At 41.7% G+C, this 18,902-nt stretch overlaps 1 protein-coding gene and 1 long non-coding RNA gene across 9 annotated transcripts in view; one reads left to right on the forward strand and one right to left on the reverse strand.

Moving 5' to 3' along the window:
- DIAPH2 (diaphanous related formin 2) overlaps nucleotides 1-14,600 on the reverse strand; it is a 914,469-nt gene extending 899,869 nt beyond the window's left edge. For 7 of the 8 annotated variants that reach the window (XM_021932747.2, XM_021932745.2, XM_021932750.2 and 4 more), the window contains exon 1: nucleotides 14,064-14,599. In XM_021932747.2, the coding sequence (XP_021788439.1) occupies nucleotides 14,064-14,195 (132 nt within the window). In that variant the 5' untranslated portion in view covers nucleotides 14,196-14,599. Of the gene's footprint in view, nucleotides 1-14,063 lie in introns of all 8 variants that reach the window. The other variant, XM_031660965.1, reaches the window with a different exon arrangement.
- A 1,401-nt stretch (nucleotides 14,601-16,001) lies between these two features.
- Nucleotides 16,002-18,657, forward strand: LOC108583670. The gene is made up of 2 exons (XR_002519639.2): nucleotides 16,002-16,650; nucleotides 17,948-18,657. It is a non-coding gene; the product is annotated as an uncharacterized LOC108583670 (long non-coding RNA).
- The last annotated feature ends 245 nt before the right edge of the window (nucleotides 18,658-18,902 follow it).

Here is an 18,902-nt window from a genome sequence, read left to right on the forward strand (position 1 = left end):
CTAAGATTCTTAGTCTGCTTAATTATCAGCTTTCCCAGTTATGTCTCTATCATTGTGAGAGCTTAAGATATCCTTCACTTTCTAGTTTCATGCTGTATTGTACACAGTTGTATGAACAGAACCAATGTAGAAATATTAGCTCATTAACATTGGTAATCAAGCCAGGTACAGTGGCTCATTCCTATAATCCAAGTGAGAGGCTGAGTTGAGACAGGGGGATCACTTGAGGCTAGGCGTTCCAGACCAGCCTGGGCAACATAGCAAAATGCTGTCTCTACCAAAAAAAAAAAAAAATTAGTGGGGCATGGTGGCAAATGCCTGTAGTACCAGCTACTTGGGATACTAAGGGAGGATGATCACCTGAACCCAGGAGTTTGAGTTTGCAGTGAGCTAAGCTCATGCCACTGCATTCCAGTCTGGGCAACAGAGCAAGACCTCATCTCTTTAAAAAAAAAAAAAAAAAAAAAAAGAGTTTAAGATTAGTAATTATAAGAAACAGGCCAGAATTTTAGGCTCCAGACACATACTGGTATATTCATAATCTAGTTTACCTGTCACATTTTTAAAAATTAAGGGCTTTTTCTTTGGGGAACAACGATGGATCAAACTAAGGGGACTAGAACTCAAACTACATTATACACTTCCATATTGTTTGGCACTTAACGCCCGTAGTTTAGGGCTCTATTACTCGTCACACGTCAACACAAAAATAGTTTGTCACAACACTTTCTGCAAACTAATTAAAAAGATAGCACTTGGCTGAATATACCACACTTTTATAGCAGCCAATCTTTAGGCGAAGCACACGCAGGAAGCAGCAGGAGAGGGTAGGTGGTTCTTGGCACTCCCCTAAACAAGAAACAATGCATATCGCGTACTTGTGTAACAGGAGATGGCATTAATTTTTCCAAAGCACTTCACTTCATGCGAAAGATCACAAACAGAAAGGAAGTGGGCAATAAAGGAGAGAGAGAAACTAAAAGATGAACTCGGCATTATGACCTGCAATGTAACCTCTTCAGAAGCTAGTCTCTGCAAGGCTGACATACAAACAACAAGAAAATCATATGCAATGTGCAATAGTAGTAAAGTACACAGGCCTTTTGCTGGCCATGCAATTAGTTAATAAAGGCCAGACTGTCAGACAGGTTTTTTTTTTTTTTTCCCCAGTGGTGGGCTATCACAGGCTGGTATTTTTAAGAACTGTGTTCAAGTAGCCTTAAAATCCACAGCCATATCACTTTTGTCCTGGTGGCTTTTTCTTAGTGGTCACATTTCTGACCCATTACTTCATGGCAGTGATTCAAAGAATTTTTTTTTTTTTTTTACAATGGCACTAAAATGAATGGCTCCTGAACTCTGTCTTCTAAATTACACATAAGCAGAGTGCAAATCTGGGCTAGGTCCCACCATCACCAGTCTAGAGAACCACTAGGTCTTCAGTTCAATTTACAGCTACCTTGACGTTCTCAGGCAGTATAGAAAATTGTGGTGTAAAACATACATTTTATAGTCATATTGGTCTTGAATTCGATTTTTTTTAAATATTTTATGTTATTTTATTTTATTTTATTTTTTTGAGACAGAGTCTTACTCTGTTGCCCAGGCTGAAGTGCAGCAGCGGATCTCAGCTCACTGCAACCTCTGCCTCCCAGGATCAAGCAATTCTCCTGCCTTAGTCTCCTGAGTAGCTGGGATTACAGGTGCCCACCACCATGCCTGGCTAATTTTTGTATTTTCGGTAGAGACAGGGTTCCACCATGTTGGCCAGGCTGGTCTTGAACTCCTGACCTCTGGTGATCCACCCGCCTCGGCCTACCAAAGTGCTGGGATTACAGGTGTGAGCCACTACACCCAGCCCCACATTGATCTTCAATTCTAAATTCACCTTTGCATATTCTCGGGCCAGTTACTCGTCTGCTCAGAGTTGTTTTCTTCACCTATAAAATGATTGCTGTGAGGATGAAGTGAGTTCAAACTGATCAAGGAGACAATCTGCCATCAATCCCTGAGCATCCCCTGCTCATTCTTGCTGGCTATGGCAAGACTAAAAGGCACTGACAGTATTTCACTGTGGCCATTTCCCATGGCTGTGTTTGCAGCAAACAACCTTGAGGACGAGGTGGTATCTCCCCACCCCAATGACCAAGCTGACTTCTTAATGCTACAAAATTGGCAAACCCCCAAGCTCATTGTTCCTCTCCTGCAATGCGACTGACTCCATTTGTGGCCATCATGCTGGTCTACCTATGAGGGGCCTTATGGTCATAGTGAACCAGCATGTCATGCTGACATTCTGGCTACTGCCTTTGCAATGAATAATAAACTGTCTTTTGTCCGTCGGGTCTTCTGCAATCATCCATGAAACAGTAACAGGTAGGTAAGTACGGGAAAATCCCAGACCTTGCACAGTTCTTAACAAATACATGCAAAGCACTTTGAACAAAAACTGGTACCTATGCTATTGTGTACTACTGAGAATCACCTCTGGGAAGGCTTGCATACTGTACTTGGTCACTGAACCAAAGCAACCACCCAAGAATCAGGATGACACAGAGGAAGCCAGCACTCCCTAGGGCTCAGACCATTACCTTCCGTACAATTCATAAAAGAATGTTGGCATGGCCTTCACTAGAGTAGGCTAACCCAGACTCCAGAAACAGGACAATAAAGTTAACTGGGATATTCACTCTTTAGCATTCAGCCTTAAACAATCATCTTTCATAATTCCAACTTTTTGTCTAACTGGAATCCAGAGGTCTTGTATTTATGTTAGGGTAGATGTATTACAGCTTTCAATAAACTTTGACTCCCAGTATGCCAGAGCTAAATGGAACTTTGTAGATCATCTATTTCGATTCCCTTATTGTACAGAATAAACTGACACCCAGACAGAAGAAAAATAAATGACTTGTCCAGAGTCACATTTTTAAAAAGTAGTCGGTTTATCTCCATATGACCTTTTTTAAAAATTTTTATTTTCTTTTAGAGTCAGGGTCTCACTGTCACCCAGGCTGGAATGCAGTGGTATGATCACAACTCACTGCAGCCTCAACCTCCTGGGCTCAAGCAATCCTCCTGCCTTTCCCAAAGTGCTAGGATTACAGGCATCAGCCACTGCACCCAGCCCAACCTTTTTAAATAACCAGAAACAAACTCCTAAAAAACACTTACCAAGATCAGTTAAATATCCTATTTAGCTTATTTCAACTCTATATAGCATATTAAAAACTTTTAGATTCCATAAAATACAATGTAGGCATCTTGAAAAACATGAAGTGGTGATACTAAGATCAAAATGAAGTTTCGACTAGTTCATAACTACATGGTGATGAGTGAGGATAGGAAATGCTTTAAAATAAATCTCTGTCGCATTCAGTAATTGATTTAACATCCAACGGCCATCCTTCTGCCTGTTATCTCCGTGGTCAGACAATAGGATACACCACTGATAACAGTCACAGAAATCAGTAAAAACAACAAGAAATAAGATGTCCTTCAGAGTTATAAACATGCAAGTAGTAACATTATTTAAGGAGGAGAGAGGAGGTTGAAAGTAGGGACTTGTAACATACCTTGATCTACAATTAGCTATAACAGAACCCATAGGAAGAATGTGAAAAATTGGGCCCAGAGCCCTACACAGTTCCTACTGTAAAGCGTAACTAATACCCCAGTTCCATTTTACACAGAGATAATGGCCATTTAAAATCTAGTATTTTGTCCCAGACCAACTCAGCTTATTTAAAAATGTAGGATTTGGCTCTCATGGGAACTTACAAGACCATCTGAATGCAGTTTGATGAAGCAAGTATAGGTTATAATGAAGAAGCCTAAGAATTTGAGATAAGAGAATACAGGGAAGCCCTACTTTCGTAAAACAAACACGTGAAAATCTGAACTGCCAGCATGGATAAAATCCAGGCCATTTTTGAATCATAAACTTATTCTTCCCTGTAATAGCTTGTTTAAAGACCATTAGCGCCAGGCGTTGTGGCTCATACCTGTAACTCCAGCACTTTGGGAGGCCGAGGCAGGCATATCACTTGAGGCCAGGAGTTCAGGACCAGCCTGGCCAAAATGGCAAAACCCCATCTCTACTAAAAATACAAAAACAATTAGCCAGGTGGGATGACGCACACCTGTGATCCCAGCTACACAGGAGGCTGAGGCAGGAGACTCTTTTGAACCCAAGAAGCGGAGGTCACAGTGAGCCGAGATCACGCCACTGCGCTTCAGCCTGGGCAACAGAGCAAGACTCTGTCTCAAAAAAAAAACAAAAAAAAAAACAAAAAAAAGACCATTAGCTAGTCAACCAAAGTGGGGGTGGGGAGGTGGAGAATGTAAATTAATGCAATGTCAATGAAAAACAAGCTGAGGGCACCCTAAGAAATTTATTTTCACTCACAAATATTTTATGTACACATTGATTCTTCTGAAAAACGTTGATTTTGTAATGTGAGGTACTAGACTGCAGAGCATATTATTAGAGGAAATGCCTCTGCCAAAATTGTTTTAACCCATCTTAACTTCCTATATGTTCTTGCCCTGTATCATGAGCAATGAAAGTGGAAATAAGTATGGTACAAACTTCAGAAAACAATGCAGCTGGGCACGCTAGCTCATGCCTGTAATCCCAGCACTTTGGGAGGCCCAGGAGGGCGGATCACTTGAGGTCAGGAGTTTGAGACTAGCCTGGGAAACACTGTGAAATCCCATCTCTACTAAAAATACAAAAATTAGCTGGGCGTGGTGGTGCATGCCTGTAATCCCAGGTACTTGGGAGGCTGAGGCAGGAGAATCGCTTGAACCCGGGAGGCGGAGGTTGCAGTGAGCAGAGATCGGGCCACTGCACTCCAGTATGGGTGACAGAGTGAGACTCCATCTAAAAAAAAAAAAAAGGAAAAAAAAAAAAAAAGGAAAAAAAAGAAAAAATGCAGCCTAGATAACGTGTAACCATATGAAACTCTGTGAAACAATTATGTCAAGAAAATTGCTAAAAGGAGTGCAGAAAGGGAGGAGCCTTAAGTCGGGGAAGATAATGAACATATTGAACTACAACCTAGGCCCTCAGGGGCACAGCCATCTACATTTGAAGATTTCAATAATTCAAAAGCAAAAGTAATCAGGTATAGGATATTACATAGATATACATCTTACATTCTTTTCTCAGAACCAATGACAAATAAGAAATCCCTACTCAAAATGAAGTTTCGCTCTTGTTGCTCATGCTAGAGTGCAATGGTGCAATCTTGGCTCACTGCAACCTCTGCCTTCTGGGTTCAAGCGATTCTTCTGCCTCAGCCTCCCAAGTAGCTGGGATTACAGGCGCCTCCCACCATGCATGGCTAAGTTTTGTATTTTTAGTAGAGATGGTGTTTCACCATGTTGGCCCGGCTGGTCTCAAACTTCTGACCTCAGGTGATCCACCCGCCTCAGCCTACCAAAGTCCTGGGACTACAGGTGTGAGCCACCATGCCCGGGCTCCTTGCTGAATTTCTTATCAGATATGAGACTAAAATCCATCTGGTTTTAAATGTAGTAGCTAGCCCATATGGCGCCTCTGTGTGAATCAGAAAATGTGGCCCCAGGAAGACATAGTCTTGGAACTGGCACATGATTTGGTAAGTGGTGTGGCCTCTGTGGTCTCACACCCTTGATCAGGGCCCACCCATATGTACTGACCTGGTCTCTGTTATATGTATACATTATTAAAGCTCACAATGCAAGTGTACAGCCTATACAAGGTCTTACTATCTACATATAGAATCTTTGTAAACAGTTTCAGCCAGCACAATAGACTACTAAGCATTTAAGACTTTATCAGTGATGGCTTTTCAGAGCGCAAAAAACACCACCTCCATAGTTTTCCTCCCTCCCCTGGGCCAAACAAAAGAAGAAATTGCCAGTTGTCTGGCTCTAACAATTATCACTCATCTGTCTGTTTTGAGGAAAACTTCCCAACTGACTGGGTTGGTAAACGGTCAGTCTAGAAGTTGCAGGCTAGGATTACTAGCCTAAATCTACTTGAGTCTATAGTTAGTGAAATTATTTGCCTATTGCCTCTCAGCACAATAACAGCACTAAACTGCTGTCTGGAAAGTAGTAGTTACACAATTTCTTTAGTAAATCTGTGTGGAGTCTAGGACATTTGCCCAAGTTGATTTCTCATATTTACCCACTCCACCCATCCCCAGCTCCATCACCTCATTAGTGTAGTCTGGTTTTCTGTAAGCCCACAAACATCTCAATAAGGATAACTTCTTTGTAAAGGTTTACTCACCCAATTATCCAAATTTAGCAACCTAGACTATATCAAAGGGGCTGAAAACAAAGATAGACCAAACTGGCATTTGTTCTGAAATAAAACTAGAGCCAGTAACATAAACTTAGTTGTTGTGGTGGGGTGTGTGTGTCAAAGAGTCATATGAACCCTTTATCTAGAGAAATGAAGAATAATTTTCCTTTGCCTAACTATCTACAGCATTTCCCTGAAAGGAAAATTCTTACACATAAGCCCCACCCCACTTCACAAATTGCAAAATGAAGAATTAGTGATTGCCCAACCAGCGAGTAAAGCCAAAACTAATTTGTTCTATTTTTGATGGTACATAATAGCTGTTCCAAGGAGTCTACCCACCCTCGTATAGTCAACCTTTCCAGATACTTCTACAGAATTAAAGACAGAAGTGAACTTAATTTGGGCTGATGCTTTATGATAGCACTTTATGTGGAGTAAATCTGAATAACATTTTACCAGTAATTTAAAGCTGTATTTGTTTAAGGAGTTCAGTGACATGTACATTAATTAGGTACACATCTGATCAGAAATCTAATCTTTTTAGGCAATCATTAATATTTGATTATGGAATGAATGCTAGATGATACCAAGGAATATGTTAATTTCAATTTTTAAAGATGTGACAGTATGTAGGAGTAAAATGACAAGAGATTTGCACTAAAATACTTTAGCAAGGGAAAACAAAGGATGGATCAAGCAAATGTTGCAAAATGTAGATAACTTATATCTGGGCAATGGATAGATGGTGGTGGTTCATTGTACTATTCTACTTTTTAGCACGTTTGAAAATTTGTTTAAGTTTTTGTAAAAAAAAGTCTTATTAACTAGCTTATATTATGAAGTTTAAACGTTTATCTCTTTTACTTTTAGCTTAATAACACACCAACAAATTAAGGGTTGGTTAAAATTCCTCTTAATTTTGAGCAGATCTTTCTTTTTAAAGCCTGGATGTCTATGATATCACAGAACAACAAATAGATTATTTGTTGTTAAATAGATTTTTAAAAAAGGATTGTACCCAAAATCTCTTCTCCCTTGGGTGAGTGCCAGAACTGCCAGGTGATTGAGTCAACAGCCATTTTGGAATAATTCCTTCCTAATGAAGTGTTGCATTCCTACCAAGCCTGCCTTAATAGTCACCTAGAAGCTTCTCACTCATTCATAGGCCACACTGTATACAGCTGGTGGCCAATATGCTGGTATGTATTTGTAGCAAGGTAGCTTACTCTCCTTAAAGCAATACAGTAAAATCTTCAGTAAACCAAAGCCTGTGTAAATGGTGATAAGTAAGAATTTTGTTTTCTACATTCTTTCACGAGAAAGGGACCAATACCTTTCCCTGCCAGGTAACCTCACACAAAGCCAGTTAAATAACAGAATTCAGTTGTTTGTGTAAGCTACAGCCAGAGTATATTATTTGGAAACAGATTCAGCCTGATCAGGAAAATAAGTTTTAAATCAGTATGAGTTCATTTCTTTCCATTACTGACATTCACAATAAATAGCTATGTGAAAATATATCTTAATCTTTCTTTAAATGCATCAGTTTTGAGCTGTATCCCACAATGGGTATCTTCACAACATGCCCACTTGGATATCAAGTTTATAACTATATTTTAAGTCACCTGGACATCATAGTTTTTCCTGTCTTGAGGGGAAAAAAATGTATCAAACACCCCAAATCCAGGAAAAGGAACTGGTCTCTTCTGCATGGTAGACTGGAGTTGGGTCTTCAATAATAACCCCTGTGGTGCTAGTGGTACCTGGTAACATTTAACCAGATGTGCTGATTTATATAAATTAGCCTATATTACGTATGCTGTTATTTACAGTGTTCTTTGAGAGCAGGTTGGAAAAGAATATGATTTCACTTCAGTAACATGTTGCTACTGCCAGAGCTTAATAATATCTAGGTGGATTACAATTATAATTGTTACAAAAAGGAACAAAAGAAGAAAAATTGAATAACTTTTTCACCTTCAGAGTCCCTGAAGTACAATGACTCAGTGCTATGGATAATTTCAACAATGGAGGTAGCTTTTAAACTTATCTCTAAATCAGTCCCCTTAACACTTCAGTGACTCAGTTTCCTTATTTGTACAAAGGCAGTAAGCTGCCTGACAAGGCATAATGTCACAGATATCAAATGGAAGTTTTGATTTAAAAAATTTTAAAGCCTCAAAGTGACACAATGAAAGAAAAGGGTAGACTGGTTCTTCAAAAAACTATCATGGAAAAAAATTAGACTCACATCTTATATTCGTTCAACAGAATGAAATCTTAGTAAAAGGACAGAATGTATATTCCTCCAAAGGGACAAATGGTATTGGGGAGAGAATAAGGAATCTTTCAACATATAACCATATCATGGTACTTTATACAATCATAACGTTAGCACTGTCAAAATGCAAGAAAGACATTAAACCATCCAACCATAATCATATTTGATTCAAGTAATATAAGGGGTTAATAAAAATGCTCTATATTTGTATAACAACATAGAATTTCCTAATGCTTTCTCATTCATTACTGTATTTTATCTAAAACACCTTGTGAAGAAAATCAGGTAGGCAGCATTATCTCCAACTGGCAGACATTAATCAAAGAGCTCAAACTTCTGGTGCTAAATGGCTCATCACAAATCACAGGCAAATAAAAGATAGATGGGACACTGGAACCCAGGTCTTTTGGTTCTCCGTTCCATATTCTTTTGCCAATAATCTGAAGTCTCCTGCTAATAACAGTAAAATGTTACTTGGCTCATCATTGTTGGTACTGTTTCTGTGCTTGGAAGTTTAGGCTCTGACATCACAAGAATTCAAACAAGCGGGAAGGTAGAAGAGTTCTCACAGCCCTGAAGAAGTTTACTGAGTTTCAAAATTGGAGAAAAGACAAAGAGGAATGTATTGATAGGTTCATAGGTTCATTTGAAGAAGTACATATACTAAAAAAAAAAAAAAAAAAAAGCACATACAAATAAAATTTTTTTAAAAAGCCTCTTTTCACCAGTTTGCACTCTCAAAACATCTGATACATAGGGAAAAAAATCCCCAGCTAATAATTATTTACTGAGTAGTTTTGCACCCAAGCACCGGCCTGCCAGGCTTTCAAGAATAGACATAAAATGGGACCCATTCCCAGAGGCAGTTTAAAATCTTTGCAGAGACAAGATCGGCATGTAACATTCAGACTCATGACAGTTATGAGTCCACAAGAAGGAAAGCCCTCACTAAACTGAAGTAATCGGTGAAGGTTTAATGGAAGAGTGAGAGAATATTGAGACTTGAGCTGGGCTGTGAAAGGGGGTAAAAGTTATAAAAGAGAAAGGGGTGGACATTTCAGATTTGGTGGGGATGCTCAGGGTGGGTGGTACTAAGGAGAGGCAATGGAGGTGGCAGAAGGAAACTGAGGTGCAGAAAAAAAACGCCTAGTAAATGGATGAGCTGGTAAATGGATGAATGGATGAGCTGCAACTGGAATCCAGGTCTCTACACATCAAACACTCTTTTATGCCACTCTGCTCCTTCTAAATGGTATTACTGCCTCCATTCTAGCATGCCTTTCCGAGAAATTCTCCAAAGTACTACATTTTTTTCCCGAAACGCAAATCTGATCAGGTCATTCTCCACCTTAATCTCTTCAATGAGCTACCCCTACTTTCAGAAAGAAGTTGAAACTCTAACATGGCATACAAGATCCATCATGATCCAGACCCCGTCTCTTTTCTAGCAAGTCCACCATGTGTACCCTTTGTTTCAGTCACATTCATCTAAATGAACTTCATTGGATATGCACCCTTATCTGTTTACCTTTGTATAATGTCATTTTTTCAACCTAGAATGCCTTCACCTCACCTATTTTCTTCAGCCTTGCTGCAAATGTCACCTACTACGATAAGCCTTTTCTTACTCAAGCATGCAATTCTACGTAGATGCCTCTCCATGACCACACCCCACCATGCATATTCCTATAGCAACTTATCACACTGTTTTTTTTTTTTTCTTTAAAGAGATGGGTTCTCTGTCACCAAGGCTGTAATACAGTGGTATAGTCAGAGCTCATTGCAGCTTCAAACTCCTGAGCTCAAGCAATCCTCTTGCCTTAGCAGCCTGTGTAGCTGGGATTATAGGCACAAACTACCACGTCTGGCTCACATCGCATTTTAAGCATTAATTAACTTCCCTGTCTATCTCAGTAGACTACAAGTATCTTTGTATCACCAACCCTTAGAATTATGCCTAGCACACAGTAGGTACTCAGTAAACCTGTATTCCATAAATGAAATCATTGTTGCTCCTCCCTTATCATTAAAAATCAAGACTGGGTGCAGTGGCTCACGCCTGTAATCCTAGCACTTTGGGATGTGGAGGTGGGCGGATCACTTGAGGTCAGGAATTCGAGACCAGCCTGGGAAATATGGTGAAACCCCATCTCTACAAAAATACAAAAAAGATTAGCTGGGTGTGGTGGCGCACACCTGTAATCCCAGCTGCTCGGGAGGCTGAGGCAGGAGAATCGCTTGCACCCAGGAGGCAGAGGCAGCAGTGAGCTGAGATCACACCACCACACTCCAGCCTGGGCAACAGAGCGAGACTCCATCTCAAAATAAATAAATAAATAAATAAAAACATAATTTATCCAGTTGTAAACAAATAACCAAATACTCAGGAAGTCACATAATAACCAGAAAAATTAACAAATTTGACTTTACTGTTTGAAGAACCAAAGGCTTCAGAAGTTACGCAGAAATACAAAGTCAAAAATGCAAAAACATCAAATACTGTTAGGTCACTCTACGCTACCGTGTGGTATGGGGGGGTGCAGTGTTATGCATCAATATTGGCCTCTCTTAATGGTTAAGTCACTGCCTTAAATAAGTGGGATTCAAGATGTAGTTCCTTCATAACACTTACAGAGCTTTCTCTTCTACTCAGTTTAACAAAATGCATTCCATGGTTGACATCAAATTACAAATTAATCTAAGATTCATGCTGTTTGATGACATGTTGCAATCTGGGCCTAACCAAAATAGTTACATAAAATCCAAAACTCTACTACTAATGCATTATTCAAAATGTGATGAGTCCAAGACAGGAACGCCTTATTTTAAAAGAATCAAAATGAAAGGGTCATTATGAGGATGCTTATATGAAGAAAACTGAAGTGAATTTCATTAAATTTTTATTTAAGTAATCTTAAATAGAAATCATTATAATGTTGAAATGCCACTCTGCAAAAGTTCTCACTAATACTCATTAAAAAGTTGAGGATATAAATGAAAGCAGTTCCTCTCCATAGAAAATATGCTTTGCAGCCTGACCAACATGGTGAAATCCCATCTCTACTAAAAATACAAAAATTAGCCGGGTGGGGTGGCACGTGCCTGTAATCCCAGCTACTTAGGAGGCTGAGGCAGGAGAATCGCTTCAACCTGGGAGGCAGAAGTTGCAGTGAGCCAAGATCGCGCCACTGGACTCCAGCCATGTCGACAGAGCGAGACTTCGTCTCAAAAAAAAAAAAAAAAAGAAGAAGAAGAAGAAAAGAAAATATGCGTTCCATTTCCGTTTCTCCAGATTTCTGAGGAGCTAACTGAAAACAACCAGACTACATAAGCCTTATACCTTAGGAATCCATTATACTAGAGCGACTGAATTAATTTTCCTCTGTAGTGGAAATTTTAATCTAAGCTATGTAGACATTGAGTAGTTAACTTCTTTTTTACCATCACAAGAATCTGTTTCAATATCAGTCACCTATGTGGTCAATGCCATTTCCCTTGACCACACAGTGGAATCAACTGTCCTTTACTTTCTATCTTTTGTAATGCTATAGTTCTTACTCTTCCATAGGTAATGGATACCTTTGAAAAACTGATGAAAGCTATGGGGCCCAGAAAAATAAATGTACCCATATACACTCAAATATTTTCATACAATTTCAGGAGTTTAAGAACCTCTATCCCCCAAGATCACCTACACAAATAATTTCTATCACCATATGGCTCTCTTTTATAATCCCACACCACAACTCCTTTACACTCATATACACACACAAATTAAGGACTAGTTCAGAGATTATTAACATAATACTCAAAATAATAAAATTTCATCTAAGTAAAGTTTTATCTTACTAGCAAACTTCTAAGAGTCCCAGATGAATTCTTTCCTGAAAAGTTTACTAAATCTTACTGTTTGGTCAACTTGCTTGCCTTAAAATGTGCCACAATGTCTTCCTAAATTTGTTGTTAACTCTGACACATCTGCTTGTAAAATCACATAAGGCTCAAAAGTTACCTTCGAGCAAAAAAAGAAAATTCGTGTCAATATTAACAAACTCTTGGATTCAAATACTTGTTCTACCGTATCAAGCTATGTTCAACACGGAACAGTGAAGTTAGCTAGGAACTGAAAATGATACAATCTCATAACTATCTAGTTACCTTGTCAAAGCAAGTAAAACATAAAAGATGAAACAGGACAAATGGCTAAAGGGAAGAGAAGAATATAATCAAGGTGTTACTACTAACAGAGATAAGTGTTTTGTTTTGTTTTTTTTCTTTTCTCGAAAGCATACTTGTTTTAAAAGTGCAGATTCTTGCTAGATGTACCAAACCATTTGTGGAAAGTATCAGTTAACTTTTTACTTAAATTTTTAATCACTGATTAAGCCACAGTTTTGTACTGGATCCAAACCAAATGGCCAGATGCCACAAGAAACGGCTTTATTTATATGTCACCCTCTCCTTGTCTATTACAATCAAGTTGGTAGTTAAAGCTGAAATCTATACATTCAACATGTGGCTTGTGCTTCAGATGTGGACTAAGAATACAGCTATAAGGAGTATCTGCTGAATTTATACAGGAAAACCCTTTCCCCTCACACCACCCAAATTAGAAAGTTTACAAAAAGCGGAACCTTTCTGAGGAGTTGAGGAAACTCCAGTATTTCCCAATGCAATACCAGGCCTCATCGATTTCATTCCTCTGCACATTCAGTGGCAGGAAATGGACTGCTACCACCGGTTCACACTATCAGCACAGTGAGATTTGCACAGTTTGTGCCTACTGCTTTTGAGCGTTCTTAATCAACTAAGTGGAAGTACTGTACGACTATGCCTATTACACACACTCGACAGTTGGTGGTACCTCACTCAGCCTCCAACTCCCACGCGCCCCCACCCTTCCAAAGAAACGTTTCTTGGGAGAGCACATGGAGAGAGGCGAGGAGGAGGAAAAAGGCACGTAGGCGCCTCTTCCTGAGATTTCTGGTAAAGTAGAAAGACTGGGAGCATAAATAGTGCTCTTCTTGATTTGCATAGCTGTAGGTGGGCTCCCAAGGACTTGGAATAAAAAGGAGGGAGGTTCCCCTGCCCCAGACCCTACGCGTTAGGAGGCAAAACAGCAACTGACAAGAGGTGGGAGGAGAATGGAATCGCGCAAAGGCTTGCGCCCACAAGTTAGACAAACAACAGCCCTACCCAGTACTCGGGGTGTCCCCAAGTTGGGGCTGGGCCTTTCTCCTTCCCGCACCGCCTCCCGGGCTGACTACAGTGAGAAAGGGGTTAAGTAGAGAAGGGGTGCTCTTCCGCCCCCACGCCGTCTCCGCGCCTCGGCGTGGCCACTCCTTTAGCGGCTCCCCGAGTTGCACAGCGAGATCGCGGTCATCCTTGGGAGGGGGCCCCGGGTGCCCCCGTGTTCAATGGCAGGAGGATCCCGGGGCTCTCCCTGTCCCTAAGGCCGGCGGGGGCTGCGGGAGCACTCACCAATTTGGGTTTGTTTTTCGTTTCCTCTTCATTGGCGGCCCGGTTCCCCGCGCTCCGCTTGTTGCTCCGGCCCCCACCGGGTTCCTCGCTGCCGCCTCCCGCTCCCGACGCCGCCGCCCCGGGCTGCTCCATCTTTCTCCGGCCCTGTCACCTGTGCCCTGTAACCCCACCTCTCCTCAACTGAGAAAGCACCTCGGGGAGCTCACACTGCCCCGCGCTGACTCGGCGGCACCTCTTCCTGAGGGAGAGAGTGTCTGCCCGGGAAGCTGCCGATTTCAGGCCACCGGGACTCCAAGCTCCCAGGCACCCCCGACGCAACCACGCCGTTGCCACTACTCGGCGCTGGGGCAAGCCCTGCCCCTGAGCAGTTGCAATTACCACGGTCGCCGCCGCCCTCAGGGCGGTGTTTAGGGTGGAGGGAAAAGTAGGTGCCTATCTCTTTAAGAGGGCCTCAACACACGTGATTCTTCAAAGTGCCCGCATCGGCCGCCCGGGCCCGCAAAGCTGCTTCCTACTCCCGGAGCGGAGCCGGCCCCAGCTACTGAGCATGCCCGGCGCGACGACTGGAGCCTAACAGAGGACTTTCAGCTGCGGTTAGGCACGGATTTCACTTCCTAGTGGCCCAGAGAGAACAGGGAGGGAACTAGTCAAGAGAAAGGAAGGGTAGCCCATTTTAGAGATGGGGAAACTGAGGCCCGGGAGGATCCGCCTGTAAGTTTCACTGGAGGGTCAACCAGAGTATCAGCTTTCACTTCTGTGGGCCAGAGCACCTTCCCTCCCTGAGGCCTCTCGGGGGTGAGGTCCTGCTACACTCTGTGGAAAGACTTGATTGGCAAGGGAACTGGCATCCTATAGGAAAACCACCGGGAGTGCTGATTAATTGCCTCGACAGACTGTGTGGGTCAGAGTGGGAAGAGTGGGTGCTTTCTGTTGCCGTGATTACGTTGTGACCGAAGAAATACAGTTGTTCCTTTATTCCCATGCTGCAGGGTTGTTGAAGCAGCAGGCGCCCACCACTTAATCCCTAGGGGATTGTTAGGCTCTTTAACCAAAACACTTATATACAGCTAGCAATTGAATTGAGTGCTGTTTTCAGTTTCCTGAACTAGTTTAGAGTTGTTGTGGGGAGTGAATAAGATCATGTGTGTCAAAGCTTGGTTGTAAATGAAAATCCCTAGACAAATGCTAGGTGTTTTTGTGCAGCAGCAGCAGCAGCAGGGCACTATTGGGACGATAGTCTTAAGTCCTTGTGTCATACCTAGCATTTTGTCCTCAGGACAAAATACAGTACCCACACTGTATTTCTTCCATCGTCTTTAAATGATACCCTTTAAAAGTAAAGGTACACACTGAGAGCATTAGAGGGGGTGGGTAAGATTTGAATTAACCACCATCATAGAATAGGAGCACATATGCTAGGAAAGCAACCTATAAAGTAAATTTAAATATGAAATCTATAAACATGCCATACATCTATTACTGAAGATATCTCCAGACTATGACTCCTTTTGACCTTCTCCCCTTCAGCCTAAATTTAATATGCGGAATGGAATTTGTATCTGAATATATTTATTGAGAGTGCATTAGGATGCATTTGACCATGCTACAGGTGCGAAGAGACAGCTAACTTGGGTAGTAGAATGAAAAGAACACCAGATATCTGAAAACAGCTTTAATTCCAGCTTTGTCATTGTCATTGACTTTCTTTTTTTTTTTTTTTTTTTTTTTAATTTTGAGACAGAATTTCCCTCTTGTTGCACAGGCTTGAGTGCAATGGCACAATCTTGGCTCAGCGCAATCTTGGCTCACCGCAACCTCCGCCTCTCGGCTTCAAGCGATTCTCCTGCCTCAGCCTCCCAAGTAGCTGGGATTACAGGCACCCACCACCATGCCCAGCTAATTCTGCATTTTTAGTGGAGACGGAGTTTCTCCATGTTGGTCAGGCTGGTCTCAAACTCCTGAACTCAGGTGATCCGCCTGCCTCAGCCTCCCAAAGAGCTGGGATTACAGATGTGAGCAACCTCGCCCGGCCGACTTTCTTTTTAACCATGGAGGTGTGACTTCTCTACTCCTAAGGTGGCAAGCTACCAAAGGACAGCAGAGAAGAGGGAATACATGCTCCCAAACAGGGTGGTTAAGGAGCCACATGGTAAATTTGCTTTGTTGAAGTTTCCGTTTTACTTAAAATTTAGTGTATATTTTGAATTCAACTCACTACATACACACACACACAAACACAATTTATATAAATGTCTCTTCTCCTGAAACATTGAGTCAAAGTGGATGCTTCAGAAAGACGTGTCCTGTTTAGCCAATGCTTGCATATAATTCCTGTTTGAGGCATAGGTGTGGTCCATAGCTGAGGGCCCTCCAAGCGCAAACAGGGTTCAGTAATCTGCCCAGTAGATATTTCTTCAACTCCTTAGAGTATACTAGGAGATACAGAGTGTCATGAGTAAGAAGAATGAAGATGACACAGTTTCTGCCTTTTAGAACTTTCAGAGCCTACTGGGAGAGACAGACCATTAAAGAACTGCACTGCATTACAACAGATGTGAACAGGAAGCCTTTGAAGCACATGAAAGAGGTAACTATCGGAGTGTCAGAGGCTCAGGGACACCTTCCCAAAGAAGATGATGTTTGAACTGAGTCTTAAGGGTGTGATTCAAGTTAACATTTGTTGGCAGCCTACTAAGTGTTAGGTACTGTGCAAGGCATCATGAGTACAATGGTGAACAAGACAGACATGATTTGCTCTTAGGGAGTTTTTACGCTATTGGGAAAGATAAATATATATGACGGAGTTTCACTCTTATTGCCCCGGCTAGAGTGCAATGGCATGATCTCAGCTCACAGCAACCTCCGCCTCCCAGGTTCAAGCAATTCTCCTGCCTCAGCCTCCCAAGTAGCTGGGATTACAGGTATGTGCCACCACTCCTGGCTAATTTTGTATTTTTAGTAGAGATTGGGTTTCTCCATGTTGGTCAGGCTGGTCTCGAACTCCTGACCTCAGGTGATCCACCCGCCTCGGCCTCCCAAAGTGCTGGGATTACAGGCATGAGCCACTGCGCCCAGCCTTGGGAAAGATATTAAAAATGTATTAAGCAATTACAAGGCAAATAAGGACAGTGAAGGGCATTCAGGCAAAGGAAATGACAATAGCATGTGCAGAAGCCCTGTGGTTAAGAAATTGGTGGGGAGCTGGGGAGACTGTTGGCAGGAGAAGAAGCAGAACAGATGAGGAGTTTCCAGATTGAAGTCCTCTACTTAATAAGTTTCATTACTGTTGTTGAAAAAGTGGAAGGGGGTCAGGCATGGCGGCTTACGCCTGTAATCCCAGCACTTTGGGAAGCTGAGGTGGGAGGATCACCTGAGGTCAGGAGTTTGAGATCAGCCTGGCCAACATGGAGAAACCCAGTCTCTACTAAAAATACAAAAATTAGCAGGGCATGGTGGGAGGTGCCTGTAATCCCCCCTACTCAGGAGGCTGAGGCAGGAGAATGGCTTGAACCCGGGAGGCGGAGGTTGCAGTGAGCCAAGATCATGCCACTGCACTCCAGCCTGGGTGACAGAGCGAGATTCTGTCTTCATAAAAATAAAAACTAAAAAGTGGAAGAGCAGAATAGGGAGGCCATTATAATATGAATTACTTCTGTTTAGAATGTATAAATAGACTTGAAAATGTATTGATATTATTTTGAATGTAAGGTTGGGTTTCATCATCCTCAGGCCAGGTTAATCTACATTTCATATCCAGTTAGAAGTACATGTAAAAGATCCATAATCTTTTCTGCAAAAAATGAAAAAGTTTGTCCCTGATATGGCTTACATTTGACTTTCTTGTGGTTATTTTGGCCCGTTTTAATTCTTGATGTTTTTTTCAGCATTTGCTCCAGTTAATGCAAACAGTGGTTTAAAACAAGCAAAAACCTTTCCTTCAGGCTTCAGGGTCATTGGCCTGGCAGAAACTGACACAGGAAAGGAGCCACTGCTCTCAGTAAGGATGCTTTGTCCACTGATTATGAACCAAGCACCTCACCAATTGTGGCCCTACAGCTGATCTCTCTGCATCTATAATCCTTTATTTTTACCGTCCTGGGTCACACAAATAGGTTGGTGGATGGAACATCTCTGATGCTGAAGAAGGAAGGAGGCTACCATCATCAATTGGGATATCAAAAATTAAATATATGTTAGAACCACTGACCTTGTGGTCTCTCCCTCTGGATTCTCATGAATGTGGCACCGAATCAGCATTTAAAAGCCAGCCCTGGGGGAGACCAACAAAAGGCTACTGGGCTGTGTCTTCAAACTGACCTTAGAGTCATCTATTACCCCTGAGGATTTCTGACCATCCTGATAGTACCCCTCTGAGTTTCTATGTCTCCCTTCTGCGGTGTGTTCTCATCTAGACAGTCTGCATCGTTCATAGATGAAACGTGGATTTGAAAAAAGTAAGAACCACCTCCAAGGTCGCAGCAAAATGTTTATGCATTAAAGTATTCCTAAAAATAAGCAGGCATTTACCAAGTATATACTACCTCGTTAACACCAAACTAGATGTCCTGCAGATTTAAAAAAAAAAAAAAAAAAAGCCAGACATTCTGCTATAACGTCATATTATCTTTACCGAAGAATCTCCTGTTTTGCAGAATTGCACACCTAAGATAGCAGGGCTTACGGGGAAAATATGGTTAGGGAAGACCACTTAAATCCAATGCAACTTTATAGTCAGAGCACTAATGAAAACAACCATCCTAATAAAAACACACAGATAAATCTCCACTGGCCTTTGCCCCAGCATCACAGTCATCAATGCTTGGTAGCTTTTATGCTTCC

Source organism: Papio anubis, chromosome X, assembly GCF_008728515.1.
Source record: "Papio anubis isolate 15944 chromosome X, Panubis1.0, whole genome shotgun sequence".
Lineage (NCBI taxonomy): Eukaryota > Metazoa > Chordata > Mammalia > Primates > Cercopithecidae > Papio > Papio anubis.